Here is a 20,130-nt window from a genome sequence, read left to right on the forward strand (position 1 = left end):
CGACAGCAGATGGAAGGAAGGGACGAAGCGCTGCGCGACGGCGGCCGGGAGAGGGGAGCCGAGACGGGAGAGAACGGCCCCGCGGGCGCCGAGGTCGCGCGGGAGGAGCTCCGGGCACACGGCAGCGGCTCCTGCGGCACGGGAGAGGCCCACGGAGGAGCGGGCCGTTCCCCCGCGGCACGCGGTGCTCGAAGGGTTGGCCCAGCGGAACCGAGCCGTGCTGGGGTGGTGCTGGGAGAGCTGCAGGCTGTGGGAATGACAGAATCAGAATCCTCAGAGTTGAAAGGGACTTTTGAAGGCCATCTAGCCTGACTCCCCTGCAATGAACAGGGACACCACAGCTAGATCTGATCCAACCTCACACTGAAAGTCCTCACGGACAGGGCATCCACAACATCACTGGGCAACCTGTGCCTATGCCTCACCATCCTTACTGTGAAAGAGCTTCTTCCCTGAGTCCAATCTAAATCTCCCCTCCTTTAGTTTGAAACCATTTCCCTCATCCTGTCTGTCCTCTTCCTTCTTGTAGTCCCCTTTTAGGTATTGAAAGGCTGCTTCAGGAATCTCTGGAACCTTCTCTTCTCCAGGCTGAACAGCCCCAGCTTTCTCAGCCTATCCTCATAAGAGAGGTGTTCCATCCCTTGGATCATTTTTGTGGCCCTCCTCTGAATTTGCTCCAACAGATCCATGTCTCTCACAGAGTGGCTTTTGCTTCCTTCCCTGTGGAAGTCCTCAAGGCCAGGCTGGATTGGGCTTAGAGCAACCTGGTTAGAGACAGGTGTCTATATCAGGGGCGTTATCTTAATGGTCCCTTCCAGCACAAACCTTTCTACGATTCTATGATTCTATAACTCCATACCTGGACACAGTACTCCAGGTGAGGCCTCACCAGAGCAGAACGGAGGGGCAGGATCACCTTCCTGACCTGCAGGCCATGCTTCTTTTGATGCAGACCAGGATACAGCTGGCTTTCTGGGCTGCAAGGGCACACTGGTGGCTCATGTCCAGTTTCCCATCCACCATTACTCAGTCTTTTTTGTCAGGGCTGTGCTCAGTCTTTCATCCTCCTGCTTGTATTGGTTGCCTCAATTTCCTCAAATGCAGCTGCAAGACCTTGCACTTATTGAACCTCACAAGGTTCACCTGGGCCCACTACTCAAGCCTGTCTAGGTCCCCTGGATGGCATCTCATCCCTCTAGTGTGTCAGCTGCACCACACAGCTTGGTCATCTGCAAACCTGCATTCAACCCCACTATGAGGAGGGTGCACTGACCACACTGAAAGGCCATGTGGGATCAGTTGGAGAAGGATGGTATAGTGGGAGGGGCCCATGTGGAGCAGGAGCAGAGAGTGACTGTGGAGAAACTAACTAATATACTAAATTCTGCAGACATTTGATCTCATTTACAGTTGGGATCATGATAGTCTGATAGATGCAGATGTCTTTTTTGTACCAGTTACTCACTGTGCCTGCATGTCATGCCATCACAAAAGTGATAATAAAGAGATTGCTGTTTCTGGCTGTTCTCACATGTTATGGAGAACAGTTATACAAGTCACAGTTATACAAAATTACCGTAGGCTATGAAGACTGATACCCAGCAGCTCAGCTACCTCCTGCTCAAGCCCAGCCATCTGAGAATCCTCCACCTTGGAATGGTGTGCCAGACTGCTAGTGAACACCAGCTCCCACATCCTCACCAGGTTTATGTTGAGCATCTTCCTTCTGCCTCAGTAATTACAATTTAGGTGCAGTCCATGGCTGTGTCATTTACAGCAACCACCTATAGCAGTACTTTCCCAGTGCAAACAAAATAAAAAAAAACAAAAGTATCATTCTCCTCCAGCAACAACTGAGATACAATCAAACAGGGAGCTACGGTCTTACCCAACCATAGTCTTTTACCTTCTGTCCAAAAAAAACCCATATATTTTGTGTATATAAAAACACATATATAGCATATATATAGAGTATATCTCATTCTGATTATAAATCTTCCTGTTATAGGAAGTTAGTAGTTAATAACTGTAATAACTGAGACTGAAGAGCGAGTCTTGTGTATTTTCTTTTAAAATATTTAATATGCCTTCACAAAAGGACCTCAGAGCATCTCCAGTAGAGTCCAAAGGAAATGTAAAAACAGCACATGCTGCTTTATGTCATCTGCATGCTCTCTATCGTACTACTCTTAAATTGTAGCAGTTACAGTAATTAATAATTGCTCATTTCTATTAACATTAAAAACAACATCAAGAACTGCTCTTTTTAACAGTGGCACATTTCAACTAGCTTGCTGAGAATTCTTGTTTCTATGGCCTGGGCTTGACAGACTGAGAATACACCCAGCTGGTTGTCAAACCAACACTTTCAATAGTCTGAGGAAGGGCTGTGTGACTTGTCATGAAAACAGCTGCCTCTGTCTCCCCAACCAGCCAGGAATAAGCTGAAGAGAACAAAACCTTGAATGAAAACACCTCGACTTTTCATGCAAGGACAAAAGGTGGTCATTACGCATACCAGGAAGGTTCTTTTATAGCTGGTAATTACATATAAATTGGAGAGTTATAATAAAAAAAAAAAAAATTATTTCTCTCCTCATTTACCTAAAATGTGGTTTCTACAGTCATTATATAATTACTGGTATTTTTCAGTAACATTATTATGAACAAATGAGCTAGTGTTTCTGAAATAATCATAAAGATGCAAATAGTGGAAGTTCTTTATTAGAGCTGGTTGTTCAGCACGATGCAAGTGGCAAGAAAAGAATCTTTTCTTGAATACTAAAAACTGAACTTTTTCAACTTCTGTTGAAAGGGATCAATTTTTATCTTTCTACCATCAAGAAATAAATTATCCTTATTATCTCTGACACATTATTTCAAGCTCTCCATTTCTCTCGGTTTCTCATTCGTTCAGAAAATGCCTCCTGACCTCCAGCAGTAAACCTAATATAAGAGGTAGAAGGACCACATAAAAATCCTGAAAGAATAGGAACAGCTCCCTGCTGTCACTGCTGTTCTTTTCCAGAAAAGGCCAGTCCACCATGAAATAAATGTTATTCATTACATTTAGTCAGGTACTCGTCCACATGTGCAACTATCAGATATTTGAGTGTAAGCAACCACAAGCAACATCTCAATAAAAGAATAGAAAAATAAATTATAAATCTTTCTTAGACAATATTTCTCCATGAACGACAGTCCAGAGAGCTTTTAGACAACGTGACATATCTGAAAATGTGGTAAAGCAGAGAGAAATCCACTGTGTGGCTCAATGGCAGTCCTTCAGACTTGTGTCTCCTGTCTCCCAGCCCACACTCTGCCCGCTGTGTGCTTCTGCTCCCGTGGCAGAAGCCATTCCACTTCCAGCAGGAAGCTATAGACTGGGTCCAGAGCTGAGGAGAAGAGATGAAGGTCTCACTTTTGGGGCAAGGCAGTGAGCAAGACACGTATTTTTCAGGACTGGAAACTTCAATTCCAGATCACTTTATAGCAGAGATCAGAAACACTAAATAGAAATGTAACTGTTAAGCAACCCTCACTGAGATTTCTAAAGGTTATAGAAACAGGCTTTAAGTTTTAAAGGGGAAATAGACAATGGGAACAGAAAGACAAAAGGAAGAGAAAGCACTGCCCTGTCCATACACTGCAAAATCCATTGTCTGGTGAAGAAAGTAAGACTGTATCTGACACTAAGGTAAAGTCAGCATCAATATGACTAAGCAGTGCTGAACGCAGAGAGATCATTTCTTTTTGTGATATACTAAAATAAAATCTGGGGTTAGACTAGATGATCTCTAGAGGTCCCTTCCAGCCCCTACAATTCTGTAATTCTGTGTACAGATTCTTGAAAATCCCAAGAATATAGTATTAGTAAGAATTTTAGGAATGTGAGCATTTACTTTCATGCTGCAAATGTACCAGATGTTAAATCCTGGTGGCAATTTTAGTATTATTATGAAGTTGTCCATTTGAGTTGTTCCTGTGAATGCATCCAGGACTCCCAGTCACACTTCTTCATCCATGTTGCCGGGTCCTTTGGCATGTTTGTAGACTCCCAGTCATGTCTGCACTGTCCTTAACATGTCTCACCTGTCCTGAGAGGTCTCGCTGCACACCTGACAAGCCCTCTTCAGAGATTTCCATGGCCCCTGCTGAACCCTGTGAATCCTTCACAGCCCTCCACAGCCTTTACAACGGGTACATCCTTACTTTGTAAACCAGGGGCTAGTATGGAAGAACACAGGAAACGGGGCAGCTCAATGAGTTATCACCCTTTTCTACTCCTTTCCCGTGTTTTGGATTATTGACAAGCATAATACAGTGCACAGAACATCTGCTCTGTAGGACCGGCTCATCTCAGCACAGGAGGAGCCTCCAGGGATGCAGCACACTGTCACATCTCATGTTGTCCTTTGCCATCTCCCCAGCACGTGTCCTCAAGCCTGGGCTTTCTTTCCTTGGAGGCAGCCCGTGAGCCTGGCTCTGCATCGGGAGCGCTTGCTCTTACCCAGGAACACGGCCAAGGCTGGTGGGGAATCAGGGGCCTTCTCTCATGAGTGCATGTGCAGTTGAATCCTGAAGCTAAGGTCCTTCCCCGAGGCATCGTTTCAAGAGACAAGACACACGTCAACAAGTAAGATGTAGGTTGTTGGGTTTATTTTGCTAAAAACCTCTGCCACTGTCCAATATGATAATTTGTCTTCAAAGAGATAGTGGAAAAAGAGCAGGCCCTCTTAACACCCTTTTAATACTCTGCGATTATCTAACTTTTTTCACAGAAGGCGATCTGCCTCTCCATTTAAAATACTCTGAGGTCAGAGTCAGGCTTTGGGCTGAGGACAGGAGACTCAGAGAAAGACAGAGATGTCTCTCAAAGGAGACAGACCCCAAAAAACCCAGCTCTCTCCTCCTGAGACAGTAAGACTGAGGACTAATTATCAAGGTTGGCAGGAAAAAGTCAAGGTGCCTTCTTAAATAATTCTAAAACAAAAAAAAATGATTTTGAGTAAAATATTCCCTGAGACCTTCAGACTGTTTTTTCCAATAGATTCTGTAAAGCAAAATGGGCATCTCTTCATGGAAAGAGGAATGGTCCTGAAGCAAAGTTTGGAGCTGCAAGAGGACCAGAAGACAACTCACTGAAGTACAGAAATGCTTATTACTGTGCACAGTGCCTGACACTTTCAAACACTTTTCTCAGTAAGCTCATTTTGAAGGCATCTGAGAAAAACAGAATTATGACTGAAAAAGTGGCTATAGCACATTGACAGTGAGATTCCTGTCTAAACAAAAGTTGCTGTAACTCCTCTATAACATCCATGCTATCCAACATGAGTGTGCTGTATGTGCTGTTGAAAATTTTACCAGGTAGAGTGCTGTTACTCACACATAGTGCATTCTCTGTATTCAGGTAATGCTGATAGAGAGCACACAGAGCAGGAACACTATAATTTTCTTTCTTTCTTTCTTTTTACACTTTCTAATCTTTTCCACTAAAGAAAATGAGATGTTTGTGGTCCAATGAGACTTTTTAATTATCATCTTGCAAAAGTAAAAAAAAAAAAAAAAGAAGAAGAAGAAAGCCAGGAAAGAAATCAGAAATGGGGACTAGAAACAGGGGGCAGTTTAAGCCAGGCAAAGCAAGCAAGAAATGGACTAGAAGATTGAAAAGAAAGACAGATGGGAGTTAATTTGCACAAGACCTTGAAGGAAAGAATGAAGAGTCTGGACTGTACTGTGTGTGGAACACTAAAATTTGAAGGATTTCTCCATAAGTGTTCACACTGAGGGGGATGACATTTGAAAGCCTTAGCAAGATATGAATTTGGACAGCACTTTTATTGTCTTTCTGAGAGAATGACTCAGGTGATCTAAGCCTGAGGATTGTTCTTCATATTTTTTTCCCTATCTGTGGAGTCACTAAATAATTATGCCATTATTCTGATTGAAATCTCACTTCTGAGGAATTTCAGCAGCACCTGGATATAATGACATTAGGTCTTCAGTGATTAAATTTTCTGTGGCTTCATTAGTAATCAATTCTTTGATAAGATAAAAGAATTCTGCCACAGTCACTCTTCTGACAACCCTCCTGGTCTCTGTTTCACTAAACCTTGATTTAGTTCCTTTGCTCCTCCACACCCATTCTTACCAACGTGCTGACCACCAGACAACAGCACTGATCACAGGATGTGCCAGCTGAGATGACAGTTGAAATGTGTTTGCAAATATTCTCTCAGTTCTCCTCAGTATCTAAACAAGGTTTTTTCTATATTGGAACCAAGGACCCCAAAAGGGTCTTTTCCCATTCCAGAAAGATGGAAAGGTTGGAGTGACACTGCCTCCTTCACTCTGTAGGTCTTGGATGAGGTAAATGAGCTTCACATCTCTCTTGGTCAGTGCTTTCCTAAAAGCTCAATTGTCTTTCCAGGGTTATAAGCTAACTGACTTTAAGGAGGGTTATTGCAATTGGATGTCAAATCAGCCTATTTTGCAAATTATCACATATGGAATTTTCAAAAGGCCCAGAAAAGTTATACACCAAATGTCCATTGTAATCAATCCCTCAAGAGTCAGACATGGAGCTCCTTGAGTAAGGACTCAGCCAGCAGGCTCAGTTATGCTGAAATGTAGCTGATGTAACAAGAGTTGACTGAACTCCAACAACTCATTGTGGATGTGGGCAGGATAGCACAAAGGCAGCATAATGTTAGAAGCCATGTGACAACCTCTGCTTTCCTTTGTATGGATGGCCACATTTGCAGCTCTTCTACCTCCAGCAAGTTTAAGTGCAAGACTGCAAGTGCTCAGGTGAGCCCGTAGACCTATTGACAGGAAGACTGATCACGGGTCTAAGCATGCATTCCCCTATGGATGCTCTTTTTCTTGGAACAGCACCGTATGGCCAAGGTACAAGCAGCAAATTCACGCCAGAGCCCACTGTACACAGGGTCCTGTCACATGCCAGAGGAGTAGAAGGGATTTATAGGCAGCTGGACTCTGGCTTGCTTTTGCAGTGGCATTGTTCTACATGCCAAAACCACATCCAGTGCTGCTGACATACAGACTTGGAGTGGGAAAATCATGATGCTTTATGCATGCTGTAGATGGAGAGTCTATCACAAAAGATACGTAAAATCTGTGTAAATTCCTATTACCTCTGTCTCTGCTACCCATTTTCTTTAGGCAGAAGATATTCTTTGGGACTAAATATAATTGTGCCACTCAGCTCCTCTTTAGTTTTGGCATCTTTCAGAAGCGTTGCAGACAGAGGCAAATCTGACTGTTGGAACAGTGCAGAGGAGACATCAGGCAAAGCAGGCACACCACAGAAGACTGTGCCAAAACAGATGAGTTTATAAAGATCACTTTGCTACATAGTCTATTTGAACATTGTACATGCCATGTCTTTCACCATGCATTCTTCAAACTATAAATAAATCAAATTGACACATATTCAAAATCTAGCACCATCTGCCGCATAAAAGGGGAAGACATTTTAAAAGCATAAGAAGGACCTTTTCCTTTACTTACATAATACAGCTTAATCAGTGAAGTGTTTCTGCTTTTACAAATTCCTAGCTTGACTTTAACATAGCAAGTATTCCACATGAACTATTTCAGGAACCCTTCTAAATGCAGATCCTCATTCACTGCTACTTTCTGCACTTGGATTCTTAATTCATTTACTTCCAAAACACAGGGCTGAGTACAAGCAGCAGGAATGCCTCCTCTGGCAGGTGGTGAATCAGACAGACTTACGTGGAAGGGATGTACATAACCACATATAAGGTTTGTGTTTTAGTCATAAGTTCATCAAATTTAAGATGAACTTTTTATTTGCTAACTGGGACAAAAAGTTCCCTGCATGTTGTACAGAGTTTGTTTCTTCTTTTAATTTATTAATCACATTTTTCCACTGTTTATATATATATATATCTTGACAGTAGGTTATTTTTTTTTTTTATTAGCTATGACAAAAGCATGAGATGTTACTTGAAATACCTTTAATTCAGGAACAAAAGTTATGCATTTTCTTCTGATTTATTGCCCCCAAATAAAGACAAGATTACTAAAATGCTAAGTGTTTTTATCTCACTCTATAGTTCTTGGGCAATCATGACAAATATTCTACAATTAGTACAGGCTGCCCTGAAAAACCAAGCATAAGTGCCTTATTTCCCCCACTTACCACTACAGTTTACTCATTCATCCACTTACCTTTCACTCAAATTCTCCAGCAGCTAAGCTGTCTCATTTGGCTTTAATAAATAGTCTGCTATGGAAATACTGAAATCACTTAATGTGACAAACTTGTTTACCTCTTCTTAATTTTCTTACACTAGCACACTGAAAAATGATTCTGCTTTGTCCAGAAGACATCAGTCTCAGCTACTTGGCTGTCAACAATACAGACTACAGGGATATCAGGATGAGATTCTGTTTTAAAAACAGAAAGGAAGGAAAGCAAAACAGCCCACAACACATCAGTGCGCTGATGTGATGAATTCTGCCCTGTGCAGAGCTGAAGTAGATTTCTATGTAGGCTGTGACCCCTCAGCAGCTCCCACCATGGGCCATGGGGAGCCATGAGCCCCAGCCTCAATCCTGCCTCAGCTCTCAGCACAAGCAGAAGGTGGTCCTCAGTGTTCTTTCTCACCACCAGAAATGTCTGTTTTGCTTATTTCTACAATGAAGGCCTTCTCTATTGATGAAAAAAAAAAGTACAGGCTGTAGGTCAGCCATCATTGCAGAGCTATTTGGCCACAATCTTAAACTGCTGCTTAGCTGCAAATAGGCATTCTTAGGAGGGTTCTTTAGCCCTGTGCAGTAGCTGGCAGGTGAAGTACCTCTGAGAACCCTGAAGTACCCAGCCTCTTCAGCTTTTCAATCAATATACTCAAAAATGCACTGCCTTTTTTTGTTTGGTTGGTTTATTTTGTCTTGTCTTGTTTTGCTTTGTTTTGCTTTGTAAGTTGCTGCGTAGTTTAGAGCAGAGATCTGCAGGACTCAGAGCAAAAATGCATTTTTTTGTACTTCAATTTCTTGACTAGAGCTAAAGCACATTGCTCACACTACAAGAACCAGAGATATGCTTCGACGTGAACCTCCCCAGCAGGTTTTACACCTCACACAGCCGTGTGAGGAGTGCAGAACAGCATCTCTTCCCCAACTCTGCCTCTGCCCTTCCTTCCTAATGCTTTCCCCTTGCAGCTGTTTACTTGTTTGCAGTGAAGCTAAAAAGATGCAAACTGAAGAAAAGGGGAGTTGGGGAAAAGCTATTAATTACTTCTTAGAACACGGAACCAACCGTAATTTGTTGACATTGTTTTTCTAATTCACAATTTCCCCATTTCAAAACAGGACTTCAAATCACCTGGTTCCAAATCGCTCTAATCAGGGGCAAGTAGTCCTTAATTTCTAAAAAAGAATACAGATCCAAGCCCTGACATCATCCTGGAAATAGAATAGTATGTTGTAGAACAAGAAAGATAAATATATGTATATGCAAAACATGAAACATAAAAAATAACATGTTCAGGTGCAGGTTTACAGAAAGAACTTGTGAACTTTGCTCAGTGTTCCATAACATTTCATAATATCAGTGCTAAACGTATCTGAATACACGCCTCAGATCTCGTAATCTATTTCTTCTACTGTGTTTTTCAGTTGCTAAGAATCTTCCACCTCCTGTTTCCTGAAAAATACAAGGTTATAGCATCCGACATGCTGTAGGGAATCATTCCTCATTGGACTGACTTTGAATATACCTGAAAGCATTTTGCTGCTCCCAGATTTTATCTGCTATGGTCCAATAACCCCAGCAAGCTTGAACCTGGCCTTGACATGCTGCTCTTTACCTCCAGGTGATAATTCAGGAGGTAACTTCTCTCAGCCAAGCTTAAGATCATTCTTTTCAGACAGTTTGGAGGAAAATAAGAAGATCACGAACAATCCCTGAGCTTCTCCATTCCCTGACATAAAGTCACGCACATATTTTCTCCCTTCCCCACATCTCCCTGTCACACAGGCAGTCTGAACCCACAGCTTTCTGCTCAGTCCATCAGGTAAGAACTTGAAGACTCTATTAAATATTGGAAATAGAACCTAGAGACAAAGCAACTGGTTCAAAGCACATTTCCAAGCACTCAACTTCCAGTTAAAACAGAAAACAGTTCTGTGGAAACGCGGCCAGCATTTATGTACATAAGTCAACTTAGAGGCTTTTCTGAGCCTATATTTTGTTTCTTGTCCGCTTCAGAGCTACATCTTTGGAAAGACATCCTTAAAAAACATTCGTGTCCTTATACCTGCAACAGCATAAGGCTCAGAGCTTTCTGATCAGATCTTCTCTGTGCAGGTGAATTTAGACATGAGCTTAGCGCAAAGGGCTTTGAAAACACATCCCTCTGTGTGTGCCAAGCTGCTGCCTTGCTCAGAAGTGACTGAGTCTTCCTTGAGAGCTGCACCAGCTCCCAGCCCCACACCTGAACTCATCTGCAGTACAACAGGCTGCATTCACCTCTTTCGTCACTTATACTTTGCCACCCGTATGTCAAAGAGTTCAACAAATCTTAAATGATTTTGGGGAGCACTTAAACGCTGTTTTCTAAAGCATTTATATTCGTTTCTATTTGTGTCTGAATGCCATCCCGGTGTGTGCACCCCTCCTTGCTCACAACATCCAACAAGCACGTCATGTTCCATGATTCACTCAAAAAACAGAGCGTTGCGTTGTTCTTTGTTCGACTGTACTCCGAGAACCTCTGAGCTCTCCCATTGAAAAACAAAACATGGAAGCCCCACAATTAATCTCTGCGGCCCCTGAGCAGACAAATGAGCGATATTCAATCAGTGATATTTTAAAGGAGGATTTTTCTTCGGCCTCACCATCATTCTTTCCGCCTAGACTTGACAAAGAGGGAAACGTTTGGATCAAAATCACGTTTATTTCTCACTTAAAGAGCTCTCTTTTTCCCGTGAACGTGGAGAATTCTTTTCTCCGTATTGGAAGATGCCTCCGACCTGCCTCTCTCCTGCGCGGACTCGCCTCGGGCCGCAGGGGCCGGAGGCACCGCCTGCCGCCTTTGTCTCTTCTCGCCCTTTCACGCAGGATGGTTGCGATTGGTGTTACCGGCTGCGCTCCCGAGCTCGCGAACCGCACCGATTTTTTGCTGGACGGATCCCGTTCGCAGTGTGGGCACTGGGCCACTGCGCTGCTCTGATGTCACCGGTGTGACGTCGCGGCGAGCGTGACGCGTGATCGAAGCCGGGTGCTCCCTTCGCGGGCACGGCAGACACATATCGACACGCAGCCCGGGTCGCCCGAGTGCGGGTGCCGCCGTCGGTGCCATAGCGGGACCGAACTCGGCCGGAGCGGTGGCGGTGGAGGGACCCTGTGCTGCCCGGAGCGCTCGGGGCAGAGCGTCGGTTCGGCGCCCCGGTGGATATATAGCGAATAGGCGAGTGCCCGGCCCAAAAATAAAAATCCTAAATCCTACGGTTTTCCTATCTAAAACCTCTATATGGTTTTAGATAGGAACCCAAGCCCTGCATGTGAGTTTTCATTTCCTATTGCTGTTGGGCATGTTTAGCTCTCTGCGAGCAGAGGGGGAGTCTGACTGCAGCTGGGATTCCCTCACCCGCTGGGAGCAATTCGTGTTTACCATCACCTCAGCCTGGGCTGAAATAAGGCCCGGCGCCAGGAACTCAAGGGTTCATGATGTCCGAATGGGTCGCGAAGGTTCGTCTGCTGCCCGGGGGCAGCGGGATTTACATAGAACGGAGAATTTTTTTAGCTGAGCGCGTTGCCGGATGCCCACCCGAGGGAAGCACAAGTTGACGGATGAGCATACCAACAGCGGTTCTAAGGATTTTTTTTTTCTTTTTTTTTTTTTTCAGTTTTACAAATCACTAATGAGCGAAGCAAACTGATGGCACGGAGCCCTTAGCATCTCCGCACAGACTTTGCTCAAATTATATATATATGTGTGTATTATATACACATATATTCGAGCCGTGGGCATAGAGAAGAGCGAATCGAGCAGGTTTGCTCTTTTGTTTTCCCGGGTGAGAGAACGAAAATATTCGGAGAAAACATTCATGGCCAATTGTGTAACGCCCGACCCAAGGAAGCTGCGTTCGGGGGTTCAGCCGAGCTGCCCCCTCGGGGCGTTACGCAGAAACCTCACTGACAGCACCGACAGTATTTTGCCTGCAACTTTATTTAAAAAAAAAAAAAAATAGAAATAAAAATACTGGCATGACAAACCGGAACCAGAACCGAAATACTGTACATCATTCGTTAAAAAACAAACATACAGCACAGTTGTATTCTACCAAACAGAGAGTGTGTATTTCCTTTGAAATTATATAGTGCGTGCTTTAGATTCATGCTTCTCGATATTTATTTTACATTTGTTCCTCAAATATTATCCTTTATAAATAACTGCCACTCGATCAGATGGTGCACCTGCTACGTACGGACCTCTCCATTGCTGCGAGTGGGGCTTTTTGCCGCCTTTTCTCTCCCTAGTTTTCGATTTCGCTGTTTTTTCCCCAGACAGCAGTCGGTATTTGCCCACCGTAATCGCAGCAGCGCCGCTCCGTCGGGACCCGAGCACCGCGGCGCATCCCACAGCGGCACTGCAGAGCCGGCACCGCGACTCCCGCCGCCGGCACCCGCGGGAGGAGAGGACGCAGAGAAGAGCCGTTCCCCAAAGGCACAATTCCCTCCACGCGCGGCGGGACAGCAGCGAGGGGCGGTGCGCGGCGCTCGGGACGCGCATCGGGGCTGCACCGGGAGCCGGGGCTCGGCCCCGCCCCAGGGCTCCGCGGGCTGTCGGCGCTACTGCTGCCGGGTCCTGCCGCCGCTCTCGGGCTCGCTCTGGTCGTCGGTGAAGCAGACGTCCACGTCGCTCTCGTTGTCAGTCTTTTGGTCGCGCTCGGCGGGCGCGTAGCCAGAGTCACTGCGCTCCTCGGCCGCCTTGCCGAGGCCCTGCCCCGGGTGCCGGGATTTGACGTGCCGCTCCAGGTCGCGGCGCCGCACCAGCACCTTGCCGCAGTACTCGCAGCGATAGGGCGTGTTGCCCTCGGCGTGCAGGCGGATGTGCTTGTTGAGGTTGCTGGGGTCCCCGAAGGGCCGCAGGCACACCTTGCACTTGAGCGGCTTGTAGCCGGTGTGAGTCCGCATGTGGATCTTCAGCCCGTACTTGCGGGAGTACAGCTTGCCGCAGTACAGGCACAGGTGCCCGGCCTTGGCCTTGCCGCCCGCCGTCCCCGCCGCTCCCGCGGGCAGCGCCTCCAGCCGTCCGCGCCCCTTCTCGGCCGCCAGCTCGGAGAGCTGCTGCGTGTGCATGGCGATCTCGCGGTCGATGCCGGCCAGCGAGCCCAGCTCTGCGGCGTGCAGCCCGGCGGCCGGCCCGCCGAAGTAGGGCACGGCCTCGGGGTACTTGAGCAGCCCGCCCAGGTGCAGCTTCAGCGGGTAGTAGGGCGCGGCGCCGTACAGCAGCTCCCCGCCGTACACGGTGAGCGGCATCACGGGCAGTCCGCACTCCCCCGCGTACGCCTTCAGCCCCTCGAAGGGCGGCAGAGCGAACCGCTCCAGCGCGCCGCCGGGCAGCGGCGGGTAGCGGCCGGGCGGCAGCGCGGCGCCGGGCAGCCCGCGCTCCAGGGGCCGGAAGGCCGAGGCCTCTTCCAGCGGCGACAGCAGCGGGAAGGCCCGCAGCCCCCCACCGCACGCCAGCCCCGCCGCGGCGGCCGCGGCGGCGGCGGCGGCCGCCGTCGGGGGTGCGGTCTCGGCCGGCAGCGCCCCGCACTTGGGCGGCGGCTCGGCGGCGGCGCGGCCCGCCTTCAGCCCCCCCAGCAGCTTGGGGAAGCCCGCGGCCGCCCGCGCCTCCTCCCGCAGCGGCCCGGCGGGGCGGAAGGCGGAGCGCGCTCCCGGACACAGCGCCAGCCCGTTGCCGCCCGCCGGCCCCAATAGCGCGCCCGGACCGCGGCCGGCGCCCACGCTCATGTCCAGGGCGCGCTCCTGCTCCTCCTTGCCCGCCGCACGTCGGGGCTTGACCGGCGGCGGGGAGGCGGCGGCGGCCTCTCGTTTGACGGCGTCCCGCGGGCCGCAGCCCGGCGGAGGGGGGCCGGCCGCCCTCGAGGCGAGGCCGAAGGCGGCGGCGGCGGGGCGGCCGTGCTCGGAGTGCAGGAAGGGCCGTCCGTGGCTCAGCGCGCAGTGGAAGTGGACGTGAGCCTTGAGGCTGTTGGGGTACTTGAAGGTCCTCCAGCAGTACCAGCAGATGTAGCGCTCCTCCCCTGCGGAGGGAAAACGCAGCGCCGTCAGCCCGCGGCCCGCAGCCCCGCTCCCGTCCCGATCCCGTCCCGCTCCCTCCCCGCGGCACTGCGCGATGCGGCCCCGGAGCTCTCCGGCCGGGCGCGGGGGGGAGCAGCTGCCGCCGGGGTCGGCTGTCGGGGGTGGGGGCCATCTGTTGGCGCTCGCAGCAGAGGCGGCGTATGGCGGGGAGCCGGCCGCGCCGAACAAAGGCCAATCTAATGATCGTGAGCCCCTCATTACGCGGCGAGACAATATCCGATATGTATGGGCCATATGTAATCGTTCCCTTTCAGAGGACAATGCCCTTTGTGCCCCGGCTCCGAACATTTCGGATCCTCTCAAGCGGAAGAGACCCCGGTGGCCGCGGCTGTTCGCTGCCGGCCCGGCCCGGAGCGCCGCTTCGTTCTGCGCTGCCTGCGGGGGGCATCCGCCGTGCGGACGTCTTCATCTTCTCTGTACGTGTCCTTTCTTCCTGCCTTTCATTCTTCTTTTTTTCGTTCTTTCTTTTTTCCTTCCTTTCTTTCCTTCCTTCCTTCTTTACTTTCTTCTTTTTTTCTCTCTCCTTTCTCTCTTTTTGTCTCTTTCTTTTTCTTTCTTTCTTTCTTTCTTTCTTTCTTTCTTTCTTTCTTTCTTTCTTTCTTTCTTTCTCTTTCCTTCCTTCCTTCCTTCCTTCCTTCCTTCCTTCCTTCCTTCCTTCCTTCCTTCCTTCCTTCCTTCCTTCCTTCCTTCCTTCCTTCTTTCTTTCCTTCTTTCTTTCTTTCCCTCTTTCCCTCTTTCTTTCTTTCTTTCTTTATCTCCCTCTTTCTCTCTTTCTCTCTTTCTCTCTTTCTCTCTTTCTTTTCCCCCTCTCTCTCCCTAAACCTTTCACTTTCTTCTTCTCACTCTCTTTCCCTCCCTTATTCCCCTCCACCACCCATACCCATTTCCCCATCCCTCTACCATCTGAGCTGTCCATCTCCAAACACCGCTCACACATTTTCAACGTCCCCAAAGTTCCCACAACTGCTGCCCGCCCCACACGCTCCCATCCGCTCCTCTCTCAAGGCTCCAAGCACCGCAACGACCAACGAGCGGCCGAGTACCGGACAACCCCTGAAGCCGCCGGGTGCGGGGCAAGACGGCGGCGTCGGGGCGGGCGCGGAGCGGCGCAGCGCTCGGACAACGCTGTGCCCGGCTCCGGACGCGCGTTCCGTTGCCCGCTCCCAATGCGCACTGTTGGCTCTGCGCTCCTCGGCAGCGTGGTTGCGTGCACGGCTGTCCCAGCCCAGAAAGGGAAGGGGATAAAAAAATAAAATTAAAATTAAAAAAAAAAAAAAAAAAGTATATCGAAAAAGAAAGAAAATCGGCTTTATCACATAACGTTAAGATCAGTTCGATTGGGTTTCGTTTGTTCAAGCATTCGAAATTATTAAAAGTAAAATGACAATTTCTTCCACTCTGTGTTTTGGTTGTATTTCTTTTCTTTTTTTTTTTCCCCCAGTTTTCGTTTTCCATCCTTAGCTTAAGAGCTTCAGCATTCGAATTCCGGCCCCGCACCAATCGGGTTGGGAACGGCGGGGCCGTGGGGTCGGCTCCGACGTGAAGATGCGATGGGGTGCGTGGGGAGGGGCGGTCCCGCTGCTGTCCGTTGGGGGGTGCAGAGCCGGGGCTGCCTCTCCGGGTACCGCCTCGGCACAAGGAGCGACGCGAGAGTTCCTGCGCGTGTTCGACGGCAGGCCGTTTTCCAGCGTCAGTTCTAGCGGTTCCGGAGCGTCTGTGGTCGCGTCGGGCGAGGCTCGGGCGGACGCTGAAGTTCTCCAACTTCTTTCCCCCCATTTCGTGCATTACCGCGTTGTCACTGACTCTTCACAGTGTAAAGGTGAGGGGTACAATTCCAGCTGAGAATCGGTTTGCACATTGAAGCGAATGGTCCAGGGCCAATATCCTCCCATTCCGGATGTCCTCGGGCATCTCAGGGCCATTTAGGGCCGATTTGAGCTTCACCGAATGCATCCACGTTCTCACTGACCGCGGTTCTGCCCGCGTTACACCCCGACACGCGTGTGCGAGGCTCCGGCCGGGGCACACGCGAGGGGGAAGCGATATTTCCACCACCCCCCATCCCAGAGGCACTTAAGCCGCAGAGCTGTTTCCTACAGCCCCAACCGAGCGCCCAGCGATATTACATTTCGGGCCGCTGCCGGAGCGCCCCGAGGGGTGGGACCCTACCGTACGCTACCACGGATCGCCCTTCGGAAATCGGCAAGAGAGGTTAGAAGTCCCCGTACCGACATGCTGCTCAGGGGGGGTTACCTCACACCCACCCACCACCCGCTTGCACGTGGGGACCCGGCAACGTGTCCCGTACCTTTCTCGTCGTGCGTGGGGGTGGCGGTGAGCGGGATGTCGAACCACTGCGCCAGGGGGTTGGAGTACCACACGGTGAGCTCCTCTCCGGGCTGCACGTCGCGCAGCGCCCGGTAGAAGATCTGCGTGGGGGCAGAAGGGGCACTCGGTCAGAGAGCCGCGGGGACGGCGCGGGGAGCGGCGAGGGACGGGCGGGGTGTACCTGTCCTCCCGGCAGGTCCGCGACGGCCTCCAAGGTCTGCTCCTGGGCGTTGCGGGCGGCCCGGATTAACCCTATCCACTCCAAAGCGGAGCTGCCGGCTTCGTCCACCAACTCCCCTCTCACCATTCGCACCTGGAACACAGCGTCGCCGCCGTCACTTCCCCCGAACAGGGGCGGAAAGAGCCCAAAGGTGCCCCCCGAGCCTACCGCGGCCCGGCCCCGTTCCTACCCATCGGTGCACCGTCGGTGTTTTCTTTAGCGCCATAGAACCTCTGGGACCGGCCCGGAGCGAGCCCTGAGGATGGCAGAGCCGGGCCTTGCGCTAGTCTGCAGCCGCATGTAGCAGCGCTGCTCTAAATGCCCCCAGGTACGGTGATACCGGATACTCGATACTTTTTCCTTCCCCCCCCCCCCTTTTTTTTTTCCTTTTCCCCTCCTTTTTTAAATTTTCCTTCCCCCCCCCCCCTTTTTTTTTTCTTTTTCTCCCCTTTTTTCCCTTTTTCCCCTTTCTCTTCTTTCTTTTTTTTTTTTTCTTTTTCTTTTTCTTTTTTTTTTTTTTCCTTTTTTTTTAGAATCTGTGCAGCCCCTGGGTCCACACAGAGAGAACGCGCAAGGCACGGGGGCGGGGAAGGGGCAGAGGGAGAGGGGAGCGGGTGCTGCGCAGCGCCGAGGTCCCGGCAGAGCCATCCTTCATAACCTGCTTACCCGTACAAAGGGAAAATAAAGTGCCCATCCGCCGAATGACCGTGCAATAAAAGTCATCGGAACAAAGCGCTCTAGAGCGACGAACTGAGGGAGCCAGATGAGAAATAAATTTGAGCGGGCTGGCAGGGCGTTTAAAAACAATTAAAGGACATTAAAAACCCGAGCGGAACGCGCAGGGGTGGGAGGCGGTCTGGGCTTTCCGCCCGCACCCACAGCCCCGCAGACGAGCATTCCCCGTAGGTCCGAGCTCGGGGCCCGCACCGGGCGGTTCTGAGCGCTGCTGCTGGGCACCTGACCTTCCCCGCTCCCTGCTGTATGCCGTGGGCTCCGGGGAGCGCAGTTCCACGGGACGGGGCGGACACCGAGCGGCTCCGAAGCCGGGTGAGGGCTAAGGGGTAAAGGTGTAAGGAGTAAGGGGTAAGGGGTAAGAGGTAAGGAGTAAGGGGTAAGGGAGTCCGGGCAGCGGAGCGGCAAGCGAGAAGGGAAAGCAGCTTCTTCTCCCAAGCTGAGCGCAAAGCGAGGTCCGGTGGTGCGGCAGACGGGAGGGAAATACCTTTTTCTTGGGTCCCGGCTCCCGGCGGTCGGACAGGTACTTGCCCAGTTTGAAGATGCCCGGCACGGGCCCCAGGCGCAGCCCGGCGGGGATGCAGCTCTCGGCGCTCACGCTGATGGCCGGAGCCCGGCTCGCGTGCATCGCTGCCTGTGGGGCCGAGCGCTGGGGACCCCGAGCACTTAACGGGGCGGCGGGGCCGGGGCCGAGGAGGACGAGCGCGGCGTATCTCCGCCCGCAGAGTGACGCGGCCGCGCGTGCGGGGCGGCTTTTGAATGGGCGCAGGAGGGGGACCCCGCGGCGGGCGGGTGCTGCGGGGCCGCGGTGAGAGAGTCGGCTCCTCGAGCAGCTGCGGGTCCCATCCGCGAGGGTCACATGGAGCCGTTCCCTCACCCTCCCGCATAATCAGGCGCTGTGAATGGGCGGCGAACAATGGGCCGGGCGACCTTCCCATTCCTAAAAATCCAATTTGTCAAGGGCAAAGAAAAGGCGCTGATGAATCAAAGGTCTGGAGGGACCATTAATCCTCAGCATGGGGTATTGTCCCCGCGACAGTTACGATATTTTAAGTGACAAATCCACTGTATAATTTCCCCATAAATTTTGCTTCCTTTTATTGTTCCCCGACAAACCAGTTTTGGAAAATAAGTGACTATTTTAAGTCTACTTGGCTGAGCCCTTTGAGGTTTAATATACTTCAAAGATTTTTAATTCTCTCCCCTCGGCTTTATTGTAAAGGCGATTAAACAAAGAGATGGGGAATGTTTGGAGGACTTGTTAACTTCTATTGATCCCCGGCGTGTGCCATACAGAAGTTGGGCAGGTACTTGATGGGAAAACACCAGAAAATACCTACACTTTTTTTTTTTTCTTTTCTTTTTTTTTTAAGGACGACCATATTACCATTTCAGTGAGTCGGGTTCAGGCCGGTGATCCCTTTAGCTCTGCTTCGATCCTTAAGGGAACGGCACCAAATGTGAGCCCTGTGCAACACGACGCGCTGTTCTGTGGGCACCGTGGGGCTGCGATGGGGAAAGGGCTGCGCCGGGAACAGAGCTGGCATCACCGGGAGGCAGAACCCGGGCCGAGGGCACCGCGGAGCAGCGCACGGCCCGAATGTGCGGCAGCCACAGGTCCCTTCCGCGCTGCGGTGTCCTGCGCCGGCATCGCCTTGGAAGGTGAAACCCGACAAATAGCGGCTGTGAGTACAGCCAGAACGAAGCAGACCGAAAGCCTCCTGCTCTTATCGGGGCTTTAATTAAGATCAAGAGAAGCGCTGGGGTTAGGTGGGATTATGGCTCGGGGCGAGCAAATCGCAGGGATTTCTCAGGAATTGAGGAAAGTGCGCGGGTTTTGCAGTGTTTTAGCGCACACGCAGCCACCCAGGAGTGAGGAATAAAGGGAAAAGTGAGATTTCCCACTCTTTCTCTTTTAGCCCTGCCTAATTCACGGCTGCAAATGTTCTCTCTCCACACTCCCCAAAGGGAAAGTCCTGAGCATTTCTCCTTGAGGAGAAGTCGCTGTCACAGATTTGATCCACTGATTTCTGAAGAAGCTGCAGCAGGTAGAGCTTTTTTTGTTCTTTCCTGCTGTGTTTTTAATAGTCACGCCGAATAAATCTCGAAAGCGAAGGGAAAAAAAAAAAAAAAAAAAAAAAAAAGAAAAGAAAGAAAGAAAGCAGCGTATAGAGGTGTATTCGGCAGTAGGAGCCGGGTAACTGAGCCGGCTCCTCTTAGGTCCTTAGGCTCTCTGCAAGATACAGCCCGGCAAGCTGCTTCCCACAACGCCCATCACGCGGCTTCCATCGGAATTTGCTCACCGCACTCAAGGCTGTCACCTCTCAGAGGCCACAGCTCAACGCAGAAAATTCCCCGAAGCGGAGGGCTGAGCTCACTCTTCTCCTGCCCCACCGAGCCGCCGGACGGGGATGGACGCGGGGCGGTACCGAGCGCTGATCCCTCCGGGCGCTGCCTCCCGTAGCCCCGCGGCAGCAGAGAGCGG

General features: G+C 50.3%; 1 protein-coding gene across 1 annotated transcript; it reads right to left on the reverse strand.

The window, feature by feature from the left end:
- Nucleotides 1-12,850: 12,850 nt before the first annotated feature.
- PRDM13 (PR/SET domain 13) lies at nt 12,851-18,476 on the reverse strand. The gene is made up of 4 exons (XM_031610807.2): nt 18,133-18,476; nt 16,875-17,006; nt 16,674-16,794; nt 12,851-14,307 (listed from the first exon to the last, which is right to left on the reverse strand). The coding sequence occupies exons 1-4, from the start codon at nt 18,271-18,273 to the stop codon at nt 12,851-12,853; spliced, it is 1,851 nt and encodes a 616-aa protein (XP_031466667.1). The 5' UTR covers nt 18,274-18,476.
- Between the last annotated feature and the right edge of the window lie 1,654 nt (nt 18,477-20,130).

The sequence above is a fragment of the Phasianus colchicus genome, chromosome 2, assembly GCF_987193195.1.
Source record: "Phasianus colchicus chromosome 2, bPhaCol1.hap1.1, whole genome shotgun sequence".
Taxonomy (NCBI): domain Eukaryota; kingdom Metazoa; phylum Chordata; class Aves; order Galliformes; family Phasianidae; genus Phasianus; species Phasianus colchicus.